The sequence below is a fragment of the Agelaius phoeniceus genome, chromosome 5 (assembly GCF_051311805.1).
Source record: "Agelaius phoeniceus isolate bAgePho1 chromosome 5, bAgePho1.hap1, whole genome shotgun sequence".
NCBI classification, from domain to species: domain Eukaryota; kingdom Metazoa; phylum Chordata; class Aves; order Passeriformes; family Icteridae; genus Agelaius; species Agelaius phoeniceus.
Genome location: NC_135269.1, coordinates 5,968,604 through 5,980,889, shown reverse-complemented (window position 1 = coordinate 5,980,889; position 12,286 = coordinate 5,968,604). Strand labels below are relative to the sequence as shown.

The window sequence follows — 12,286 nt, the reverse complement described above, 5'->3', positions numbered from 1 at the left end:
TCAGTATATGATATGTCAGTCTTAATTTGGAAGGGCTGTTTCAAGTGTGGATCTGAAATTTTAAAAGCCTCTGTTAAAGAGCTTTGGATACTGAATGAAGACAGTGACTGACAATACAAGTGGTTATTTGTGCATTTTTTCTGCACAGGCCAAGGGGGGATCTGCTCACAGCCTCAGGGTTATAAGGCCTGTAAAATCTCTTGTCTTGCATTTGTCTTTTCATGAGTCATACTTTGTCCCTGTTGGAAGCAAAAAAATTACGTAGTAAGCAGTATGTTGGATTTGTTGGCATTCAATGAAACTGCTAAGTATTTTAATTTATTTTGTTTTCCTTCTTGAACCTGCAGTCTGTGCCCTCAGTAGCATCAACAGTGGTTACTGGGCCGGTGTCCACAGCAACACAGAGTCTGAAGGATGGTAAGACAGCCATGATTCCTTTAGGTGATTTCCCAACATGGAGACAGAAATCAAAATGGAACAGAGTAACCACTTGGAAGCTTATAGCCTTTTCTACTAAGTCATGGAATGGCAGCTCCTTCAGGGCATCTTATTAGTTTTTAGTAGCCAGACTGAAATTTTCCCCTGTAGGCCATGAGGAGGGGGCATGATAAATACTTACGTATTGTAGTGACTCATTTAGGATTTAAAGCTGTCCAAAATGCTAAATTAAGATTCACAAAGAATCTCCACTATGCTGCTATGGTACAGCATCAGGACTTGAAGGAACTGTTTTCTCTCATGTGTTATGTTCCTGGCAACAGCAGTAGGACCCATTTTGTGTCATTACACTGTGATACCTCTCCCTTACCCTAAGGGTGTTTCATTTCTCTTTGAACAGAGAAGCCAACCTTAAACTACTAAAAATTTAAGAAATGTGGTAGGAAACCCAGACTTCCTTCTTTCTGCTTTAGAACAACTGAAGGTTGGCTGGATGATCACCACTTAAAGTCTGCATGATCAATGACTTTCAGATCTGTATGGATTGAGTTACTGGGGAGGAATTCAAACATTTGCAAAATAATCTGAGATTTTCCTATCAGTATTCATCAAATGGTTTTAATTTTTGAAATCTTTTTTTAAAAGAAGCTGTTAATATGGTGCTAAAATTTTTTCTTGAGCTGTCTAGTAAACACTGTTTAACATGTGTGGGCCTCTGAAGTTGAATAACAAACCTTCAGAAGCCAATAAAACTGTGAAGGAAAATAAGTTATGTACTCTCATTTTGGGACATTGGTGAACTATAATGTAGAATGCATTAGTCTGCTATAGAATTAGTTGGGTTTTGTCTTTTAAATTTAGAAGGTAAAGGTAAACAAACTGGGAAGTTGCTTAATAAACAGTGCAAGCTGTCCAATAGAACTGATTTAAAAATAGAATGTTATTTCTCAGCTTTGTAACTTTATACTGCCAGTGCACAGAGCAACAAAATGAGGAGCTGACACCCAAGAGTCTAACTTGGAGAACTTCAGATAGACTGCTTGGAGTAAATGTGGTTTATAGCATTGCCTCAACTTGCCCCTTTTTGATGAATAAGTTGTCCCCAGCGTTTGTGAAATTTAGGTAGTCACTCTAGGTATTGAATCAATTTCATAAAGCTTTATTTTTTATTATTTGTCTATTTCACATCTCTGTTTGAAATTAGTGTGCTTTTTTTACTGTTGCCTAAAAGTGTAGTTTTGGCAAATACACTGTGCAGAGAAGCTTTGTAGAAAAATGCTTCAACTTAACATCAATAATTAACATTTTAATATTAATATGGTGCTTTGAGTCTAGAAGCCTCTTTGGAGTTAACAGATAGTTGAATTTGAAGCACATAAAAAGAAATGGTTGGAGTTGAAATAATTTGTTGCTCATTGTTGTCTTAATCCCATTTTCCTTTTCCTTAGCTTTGGCAGCAGGAGATGGAGAGAGTGGTGCTGTGGGTGCTGCAGGAGGAGCCAGTGTGCTGAAGATGGGACGGTTTCAGGTACCAGCTGCTAAACTCACTTGGCTCTTGGTGCAGCCTCTTTGGGTGGCTCCTGGTAGTGCCAGATCAGTCTGCCATGTGCAGGACTTTGCTGTCCATGTGGAGCTTTTCAAAGCAGGTCTGCAGATGCTGTTTCCATTCAGGGCAGAGATTGCACAGTCTGTGCAGGCCTAGAGTTGTGAACATGGGGTTTCATCATAGCAGGCCTTAGCTGTTGGCCTCAGTCTTTAATGTTAGGCTGCTCTTTGGCTAACAGTGCTGGGATGTTCACTCTATTATGTCCTTTTGGTGAAGGAGGCCCCCTCGGAGGCTGCTGTTTCTTGGAGTTAATCCTCCAGATTACAACAAGTGCTGCTTTGTGTGGCAGTGTTTTGCCTGGAGGGAAGCAGTGGCTTGCTTTGTGGCATACCTAGGAAATGAGTTATTTTCCCCTCTCAGATGCATCTTACCATTAAGGGAAATAAAAGCATCACGTTAAGGAAAAACCAAGGAAGTCTGCATGATTGTATTTCTATTATAGGTATCGGTGGCAGTGGATGATGTGCTTAAAGAGGGTGACAAACCTGACACGAAGCCAGTGCAATTTGAAACCACCTCCAGTGATTCTTCAAGCCTTTCTGGCAGTAGCCCAGAGAGCACGCTGGTGAAGCAGGCTGGGAAGAGCGGGGCTGTGGCTGCCACCCCCTTGGATGTGGTGGATGGCATTCCTGGGGCAGCTCCCGCGCCGGCAGATGCTGCTCAGGCCACCAAGGTTGGGCGCTTCCAGGTGACCACGGCGACGGATCAAGTGGGGCGTTTCTCCGTGTCGAAGGCTCGGGATGAGGTCAGCTGTGCTGAGAAAGAGCCAGTGACTCTTCCTCTCTCAGTGGGCTTGGAACAAGTTGCTTCTTCAGCTGCAGCTCCGAAGAAAGAGTTGGAGTCGAGGCAGTCCCCACAAATGAATGGTCCGTCCTCTGATCCGGAGGTCGCTTTTCTCAGTGGCATGGCTAAGGATTTGGATGATGGCTCAGGGAGCCCAGACTCTGTCCAACACCTGGGATCAAAGATCAGCCTCCCTGTTCAGAGCCTTAGCAACTCCTTCAACTCTTCCTACATGAGCAGTGACAATGAGTCGGATATTGAAGATGAAGACTTGAAGTTGGAACTCCGTCGGTTGCGGGAGAAGTAAGGCTTTGTCTTTGGGTGGTTGTAATGGTTGGATGGAAGTAAGGCTTTTCCTTTGGGTGGCTGTGTATGGGATAGATGTAACAGCATTAATATGAATTTCACCTCTACTTCCCTTAGCCTTTTGCTAAGTGTAAGGAGCCATTGTCAGCGTTTATGTGGGAAACAAGGTTCTTTAGTGGGAAAGCGGTACACAGTTATAACAGAAGAGGAATATACATGTTTGGTAGGCTGAATTTTCTACCCTGTAACCTTGTTGTATGTAGATTGCCAACTGCACTATGGATAAGACTGTAGATCTAAGAAAGATTTGCATATCCCTGGAGTTAGTGGGAAAAACGTAGTGTTGTTTGAAAATGAGACACAAGTCTCTGCATTTCTGATCTGCGTTTCTGGCATTTCTAATGGTTCTTTTCCTGAAGAGACCTTGTTGGCTCAGGAAAGAAATTTAGAAGTGAAGCAATGTGACCTACTAATTTATTTATACTGAAAGTTGAACTATTTTTTAGGGTAGCTGACAGTTTTAAATCCTGTGTATGCAACTGCTCTGAAACAAATTGTAAGGCAATACCAGGGTAGAAGTCTCCAAGGCCATATGTCTGAGAAAATGAGTAATCTAGCTATTCCTGTAGCATCTGAATGCTTTTTTTGTACTTCTGTTTACTCTGGTTTTGTGATTGCAATGTTGGGAACTTAGGTTTGGAATTGTAGCCAGGGCTAGAGCACACTGGAAAATGGCAAGTGTTCTGCCATGTGTGTTCAGTGGTTATTATTTAGTGGAAAAGATTATTTACTTCTTTCTTAAATGTTTGAGAGTTTGACCAAAGCAGCAGCTCTGGCTCGAGTGGAGGGGAGGAATTGTTTGCATCTATGTGCATGCATAGAATTCTTGTAAATCCCACTGTTTTGTAACTTGCTAGGCACCTTAAAGAGATCCAGGAGCTGCAGAGCCGCCAGAAGCAGGAGATTGAGTCACTCTATGTGAAGCTGGGCAAGGCTCCACCTGCAGTAATTATTCCCCCAGCTGCACCCCTGTCAGGAAGAAGGAGACGACCTACGAAAGGAAAAGGCAGCAAGTCCAGTCGTAGCAGCTCCCAGGGACATAAAAGCCCTCAGCTATCAGGTGAGGCTTCCTTCAATATTTTTAGCAGATAAAATAGACCAAGTACCATCTCTCATTCTTAGAGCTGTGTCTCTGTCTTTTCTTTTGAGGAGAGTTGTGTGTGTGTGTACCAGTTCCTCCCTGAATTTCTTTTATCATTTTTGAAATGACTTTTGCTGTTTGGTAGTCTTGCTTGGGACTTTTTCAGTCCACTGAAAGGTACTGTGACGTTGCTCTGTAAGAGCAGTTTTAAAGTTATGCTTTGTGGGTTTTTTAGATATTAGTCATTGGGCTCTGACTAGAAAGAAAAGTGTAAATTTACAGTATGGCAGAAAAGTTTGTTTTCTAAAGATAAACTGTGCTTGTTCCCTCCTGAAACTGATTTTGCAGAATGGGTCTGGTCTCTTTAGTCATCTCCAGAGACTTTTTTTTCCAATTTAGTACCACTGAAGCATGATATTACTGGTGTCCTTACACTGCAGAAACTCACAGTCGATGTAATTTAAAATAGTGGCTTTTTTTCATGGAATGGAAGATTTGTTGTACTTACAAATTGAGAATCAGTTTCAATTGTCAAGGCTTCCTTTCCTACTAAGACCATTTTTCTCAAAAACAGAACTCAGGAACTAGTTCTGTTTACTGATTGAGTGACATGGGTCACAAATACTCTCTGGGTAATTGGAGATTGTCCAGTCCTGTGGCAGGAGCAGTGTTGGAGGGCCAGCAGTGCCAGCAGAAATATTTGATACTGCTTCTTGCATATTCACTTTGTTAATTCCACGTCATGCTGAGATTTCTGTATCCATTTGCCCTGACTGCTCATTTCTGTTTTGCTGTGTGTTAGAGGAGCTCTGTGAGCACATAAACCACCACAGAGTTGTCTTAAAACTGAGGGATTTTTCTGGTCTTACTGCTTTCTCAGAAAGTGGAGTAGTTCTCTCCCCCTGCCTCTCCTTCTCTTGCCTGGATTGTCATGCTTGATCAGGTTCAAAAATATATGCAAAGCACAACTTTTTGCCTTCCCTTTTCCTCTAGGCAACCTGTCAGCTCAAAGTGCACCGTCAGTCTTGCCCCCACAGCAGACCCTTCATCCTCCTGGCAGTGTGCCAGAGACAGGGCAGAACCATTTGTTACAGCCCCTCAAACCTTCACCTTCCAGTGAAAATCTCTACTCTGCCTTCACCAGTGATGGTGCCCTCTCGGTACCGAGCCTTTCGGCGCCAGGCCAAGGTAAGACTCCAAATGCAATTAGTGGAATTAGCAGTGGAAATTAATTGTAGACTTCATGACACTTGGTTTGTAATACCTGGTGTAAAGTAGCTCTGGGGTCCCCAGCTTGTGTGTGGAGGCTGATAAGGATGTTGTTTGCAAGTGGGTTTGTAGCTTGTCACTCAAGTGAAGTGTGAGGTGGTTGAAGGTCTGAAAGCCCAAGGACAACACAAGAGAGTGCAGTGGGGTGGTGGCAGCAGCCAAGTTCTGCTGACCTGGGAAAGGTGTTGGCTCAGAGGGAAAGAGACCAGTGAGACTGGGGGGTTGGAAATCAGACCAAGGAAGGGGCAGGACAAGTTTGATGTTAACAGATAACTGAAATGGTTGAAAGTTTCCAAAGACTTGGAGTCTTAGTCCTTTTAGACTTCCTAGCTGGTTTGGCTGTTCCTGTCAATGGAGTTTTTAACAGTAAAAGGTAAAAAAAGGCTCATGTTCTTTAATTGTGAATTATCCTGGAAGGAAGAGTCAGTGTAGGAGGATGAAATGGTGGGAGTAGTAAATTGGTCATGTAGTCAGGTTTCTCAGGTAGTGGGTAGCTTGTTATTAGTATGTTATCAAATAATTTCTCAGGCACAGATCTGATTTATTCAGTAAGGAGGGCTTTTTTTGCTTGTCATTAGGGGATGATTCCTTTACTTATCTGAACTTAGCTGTTGGAGGTTTTTTTTCCCCCTTTGCACATCTTTTTGAAAAGCTTTGCCATAGACAGTTTGACTACATCAATTCTAATGTGTGTTTTTGCTGAAACTGAAGAAGTGCATACAGAAAATGGAAACAGACTTTAAGGAAGAATTTTCTATAGGGGTTTTTATCAGGAAATGTTTCAGGCATTTTGGAGCTACTTGAATCATCTCCCTGCATCCAGAGTTGTGCAGTACCATTTAAAAATTGGGTGCTTTTGCCAGGATTTGGCTTTCCTGTAGATTGCAACTTTATAGTTGGGTTATGTCCTGGAGAGTAGCAGTGCAAACCTGGCCTCACGTCTGGAGTGCTGGAGGGAGTCTCTTCACTGCGTATTTTGTCTCTGTACTCCTTGGTCTGCACTTTGAGACTTATTCTTGTGTGTCGTGATTGCATTTCATCCTTCCAACTTCAAGTTGCTAACATCTTGTAGTGGTGTTCTGTCTCCTCTCCTTTCTCTGTTCTCCCTGTTCTTGTTTTCTCACAGGCTGTGCGAAGTTTAACTGTGCATCTGAGAGAGTGACCTTCAAGCCTGGTGGCAGGAGGACCCGATTTCTGAGTACGCCCTGCTTGGCTCTTTGTGTGTAACACCTTTACTCCTTCCTTGTCTGGTTTTTGTTTTGTCTTTTTGGTTTTCTGTTTCTGCTGCTTGGATCTGTTTCATGCAGCCCATCCTCATCTGCCACTGTGTATTCCCTCCCATCCCATGGCTCAGCTCAGCTGCTCTTAGCACACCTTTAGAAGTTTGGGGTCTCACGTTAGGTGTTCTCTGCTGTTAAACTCACTCTAGCCAACACTGATTTTCTCTAAACCTTGAGAGGAAATTTTCAGGACAGGTCAGTGAAATGACAAACTGGGGAGACTTAACAAGGCCCATTGGTAGTTTTGCTTCAGCATGTGTTAGATGACATGAGACTTGTAGCGGGGAAGAGTGAGGGAGATTTGTTTTCCATCTCTTAGCTGGACACTTGAGCAGTGGTGGGGGGAGTGTTGCCCTCCCTGGCAGTGTGCTTGCACAGCACAAGCTGGATGTGTCCCCAAAGCTGGTGACAGTGCAGAGCTTTGATGCCACCTGTAGGCAGCTTGTAGTGATGACTTGGGTTCATGAACAGATGGCTAGCTAAAGAGCCAAGTGTTAAAGGGGTTTTAAAATAATTGGAGAATAATTCCAGGCAAACTCAAAAGAGCCTTACCTACTAATGGGCTCTGGTTTAGAAGTTTTTCCTGTGAGTTGGAGATAAATTAAATGTAAAACAAGTAGCAGTAAAAGTGGGTAAATAGACATTTTCAGACATCCTGTCAGCCCTCACAAGCTAGCTTGCAGCTCTTCTCAGAATCTTCTCATTTGTACTTACGTTAGGCCAGACTTACAAGAGAGCCTCAAACTTCTGATGTGGCTGAAATAACAATATGCTTGAGCCAAGGCTGCTGGTGTGATGCTTTTTATTGGGAGTGCTGCAATATCTCCTATGCTGCTTCTGCAGGCTGGACCCTTTAAATGTCTGACATTTGTTTCCCACCCTCTGGAATGACCCGGTGTGAGGAAGTTTGGAGTGCTGTCAGGAGCCCTCTGGCTGCCCCCACTGCATGGCAGTACCACACATCTGCATCATCTGTCTTTCTGTGCTTGGCAGGGCTCAGCTGAGCCAGGGCTGTGTGTGAGAGCTGGGCCTGCCCTTCTGCAGAGACAGCTGCAATGAGCCAGCCCCATCCTCTGAGAAAGGAAGGGAGGGAAATGTCTTCCTGGCTGTTCAGTTTTGTACTGAATCTAACCCACTTCACTGGATTTGGGATCTAAGCACTAAAATGATTTAATTTTTCAAATTTAGCAGCTTTAAATATTTTTGCTGTGTATATTAATGTGCAGATGTGCACTGACATCTGCACTATCCAGATTTAATGTTTCTTTCTTGGAAGAAGTTAAATTCTTACCAAAGCTAACTCAAAATTGTTAGTCTGGCCTGTCCTTTTTAGGGGAAGGGAATATGAAGAACAGCCAGTCTGTTCATAGAATTGACATTGAACTGAATATATGAGAGTATAATTTATATTCCAAGGCCTAGGCTTGCTGTAAATTGGCTGTCATCTGGCTATAAGAGTCCTTTGGCATGTGTATCTCTTGCTTCTGGGACTGATGCTAAGGGAAACAGATTCCTTTTGAAAAGAGTGTTGTAGCTGTCCTGTAAAAGCAGGTAGTACTTGGCATGGCTCAGCTTGGCCTGGCACCTGGCTTGCTGCAGGCTGCTTGCTTCCTGGAGCCCTGTCCTTGAAGTGCTGTTGCTGCTGTGGAGAGTGACAGCTGGAGAAGATACTGGCTTGGAATCAGTGGTGTTGAGGAAACAGTGCAGTGATTGATGCTTTTAACCGTGCAGCTGGAGAAACAGAGTGGTACAGCTTGGCAGGGAACGTCTGAACTGTTTTCACACATCTGAGAAAAGAGGGTGACAAACTAAAAGCACTTGACCTATCAAATAAATCTGTTGCTGGTTGAAATTTGATAGTTGTAAAATGCTTCCTACGTCCTGGCAAAAATGGAAGATGTACTTGCTTTTCCTTCTGTGATAACAGCCACAGTTGTGACTGTTTGATAACAGTTGTGACCTCAGTGTCTCCTGACATTCTTCACAATGGTTTGGGAATTATGAAGAATACATGTGGGAGGCTGGGCCTCTTCTCTTTGTGATTAAACTGTCAGACGAGTCTTTGAGTTTGTCTAGAATGTCCCAGTAGTGACTGTTCAAGCCCTGCTGTGCTGTGTCCTCTGTTTCTCACCAAGCTTTTTGTAATGTTTCCTGATACTAAACATTTCTCACTGTTTCTCTTATCTTTAACAAATTACTCTCTCTTTGTGCTTCAGGGAAGATGGTGAAAAAAGTCTGTCCTTGCAACCAGCTCTGTAGTAATTATCTTATTTCTGTTATCTCCAATTCCTGATTGTAAATCTATTCATCAGCTTTTCCTGGTCACTGAAGCCTTATGTCCCTGACTCTGTCTCCAGCACAGCATCTGTCTGTCTGTGTTATGCCCTCTAATGTGTGCTCTGTCCTTAGAAGATTGGCTAGTCTGGTGCTGCTCTTGCAGCCAGGGGGAGGCAGGCAGAGCCTCCCCTTCCCTGTGGAGCTCTGCTCTCACTAATGAGAGTGACATCAGGGTCAGTTGCTCATTGTAACCTGCTGGAGTTGTACTCAGAGCAGCTGCTTGGTTTGGGATTTGATGGGGCTTATCACCTTAGTGATGGATCCAATTGCAGACACTCCAATGTTTTAAAAGCCTAAGAGAAAGCCATCAGAGATCTCCAGTGTGTCTCCCAAAGCAAGAGATGTTCAGAAAAGCCTGTGTGTGCACATGTCATTTAAGACTGTTTTAAAGGTGTCATTTGACTGTGGTTTATGGGGGAAAAAAATCCAAGAGCAGAATTAAGGCATTATAGGTAGTGGGCTGGAGAGAGAGAGCCTGTTTCACTTGAGATGCCTCATGTCAGAGCAGAACTGGGGCTGGCTGCTGTGACCGAGCAGGAATGTGGGGGTTGTTTCCATGAATGCCACAAGTTGAAGCACTTGCTTTTCAGCCTCTTCTGGATGGCAGTTTCTGCAGGCAGTGAGTGTGTCAGAGCTCAAATGTAAAATTCCTGAGAAGTCAGTTTTAAATGGACCTTAGGTGAGAGCTCAGCTCTCATGCTGTAGGCCACTATGTCTTTGACCTGAGATGGGAGCTCTCTGACAAAGCCACTCTGGGAGACAAAGCTCTGGCAGCCTTTGTCACCCTGAACCAATCTAGTTCTTTGCAAAACTCTTGAATTCCCCTAAGGGATCTTTCATCTCTTCAGCTGAATGTGCTGTAGTATATGCCTTGATTGATTCTCCTCCTTCTGTAAGCTGAGGAGGGTCTCTGGTGTAGGTCCAGGACCCAGAGTACTTAGTGATTCAAATGGAAATGTGAAATGGCACAAGTGGATGCTGGCCATCCTGAAGAGGATGAGAGCAAGTGTGTCAATTCCTGCATGCACCTCATGGTGGAATGTGGTTATTACTGGTTTTGGCAGTGTTCCCCCTCCCACAAGTAACCTCTTCCTTGCTTTTGCCTCATTTGTATTTAACTTTACCTTTCACATCATTGCTCTTATTAAATGATTGTATCCGGAGCCCTTCCCACACGATGCGTGCCCAAGGTTCTTGTTATTATTTCACAGCACGTTCCTTGCCCCACCCAGTGTGTCCCTGCTCCTCTCCATCAGTGCTGCCCCTCACTCCCTGCTCAGGGAACCTTTCTCTTCCCTTGCCCTGTGTTCTTGCATGCCTGCCCCCACTAACAACTCCTGTGGGCACCCAGCCCAGGAGCCACTTCCATGCTTGAGCTGGAACTGGTGGGGCCAATCTGTGTCCTTCCCTCCTCAGCACTACTAGAGGCAGTAACACTTTATTTGTCCTGCATAGTAAGTATGTCACCTACCTAATCCACTCCTCAGTACGAAACATTCCTGCAGGGCTTTGGAACCAGTTCTTTCTTTGATACAGTGGTGGCAAGGAATGTGGCTGATGGCCAGGGAAAGTGGGACAGATGAAGGAACTGCCAGGCAAGAGATAGGGATTCTATCATTGGGCCTTTGCAACTGAGATGTGATGTTCATTGCTGGCATTGCTGTGATCCACCTCTCAATGGCTTCCCTTCAGAAATGCCTGCCATCAACTCAGGTGTTCATGGATTTCCCAGGTGCAGTCTCCTAAGGGAGCAAGTAAAAATATTTGAGGAATTTGAGGAATAGGTGAGGATGAGTGTTTGCAAGCAGTGCTGTCTTTAGCCCTGCTGATGCTGATTTTGTTGTTGAGTCTGCTCTAGTGATTAACTGGCACTTCCACAGCTGTAAATGAGGATACTTTGCAGTACTGCTGGGAATTTAGCATCCTAGGTAATACACGACTTCTTTGCTTCGTCTGATGAGGTCTGCCTTTTAAAAACCTAGACTGGAGTGCAGTTACTTGTTTATAAATATGAGTGGCAGAGGAGGGCTGTCCAAAACAAGGCTTCTAGGTTGGTTTTCCCCCTCCCCACAGAATAATGTTCAGCAAGCTTTCTAGCAGAACTGAAACCTGGCATTTCCACGAAGGAGTTTTGTGTTCTTGCAGTGAAAAGAGAAACCTGTCAGCTTGTCTGAGGAATACCCTCACTTCTGCCTTCTTTAAGCTGTATTAGTTGTTTGGATCTCAAATGCTTATTCTTCTGACTTAGGAAATCTGAACATAATGGCAAAAAAATGCTTTTAGAGGCAAAAAGCAAAATTTAATGCAGTGCAGAACTTCCCTGCAGATCCTGGCCATTTGGTGGATGAAGACAGTCCCATTTGGTTATCCTCAAGAACATAAGTATGGCAGCTGTGGAAAAGAACAGTTGCTGTTTCTGGCTGGGGCTATTTTTTTCCTTTTTTTTTGGTCAACTGGGTGAGTTTTTCTCTTCATTTCACGAAGTGGAGATAATTTGCTACAGAGCAGCTGGTGATGCTGGTTTTACTGCTTCTTGTTCAGCATCCAGCATTGTCCTCCAAGATGGAATTGACCTGTACCAGTAGTGGTTGCTGCTAGTTAAAAGGTGTAGATGAGAGAGCGCCGTGCCTGTACTATCACTCAGTGCTGAAATCTAATGTCCTTTTTCTTCCACAAAGACCTGTAGGCTGCTACCACTCCCCTCTTAGGATGACCACTTGCAGTACTTCTTGCAAAGTAAACCCATCTGTGAAACATTTTGAGAAAATGCCTGTAGGAGTCCTTGCAGTTCCCACTTCAGTGTGTCCTGGAATTGAAGCTCAGAATTAATTTGCATGGCATTTTAACTCCTGGTGTGCCATTACCACAGTTGCTGAATGCACTAGAGGCAGGCCAGCGCTGAGGCAAGTTGTGATGGCTGTGTTTGTGTTTGTAGGGACCAGCAGCACCAACACAGTGGGGGCTGCAGTGAACAGCCAGGCTCCCCAGAGCCAGCCCACGGCCATCGCCTCCAGCCGCAAGGGCACCTTCACCGATGACCTGCACAAGCTGGTGGATAACTGGGCTCGGGACGCCATGAACCTCTCTGGCAAGAAAGTTGGCAAAGGCCACAGCAACTACGAGGTG

General features: G+C 44.2%; 1 protein-coding gene across 14 annotated transcripts in view; it reads left to right on the top strand.

Moving 5' to 3' along the window:
• WNK1 (WNK lysine deficient protein kinase 1) overlaps positions 1-12,286 on the top strand; it is a 98,847-nt gene that overhangs the window by 83,521 nt on the left and 3,040 nt on the right. For 6 of the 14 annotated variants that reach the window (XM_077178209.1, XM_077178211.1, XM_077178212.1 and 3 more), the window contains 8 exons: positions 348-417; positions 1,887-1,966; positions 2,487-3,130; positions 4,051-4,253; positions 5,268-5,462; positions 6,670-6,762; positions 9,040-9,081; positions 12,096-12,283. In XM_077178209.1, the coding sequence (XP_077034324.1) occupies positions 348-417; positions 1,887-1,966; positions 2,487-3,130; positions 4,051-4,253; positions 5,268-5,462; positions 6,670-6,762; positions 9,040-9,081; positions 12,096-12,283 (1,515 nt within the window). The remainder of the gene's footprint in view (positions 1-347; positions 418-1,886; positions 1,967-2,486; positions 3,131-4,050; positions 4,254-5,267; positions 5,463-6,669; positions 6,763-9,039; positions 9,082-12,095; positions 12,284-12,286) is intronic. The other 8 variants (XM_077178216.1, XM_077178206.1, XM_077178215.1 and 5 more) reach the window with 4 other exon arrangements.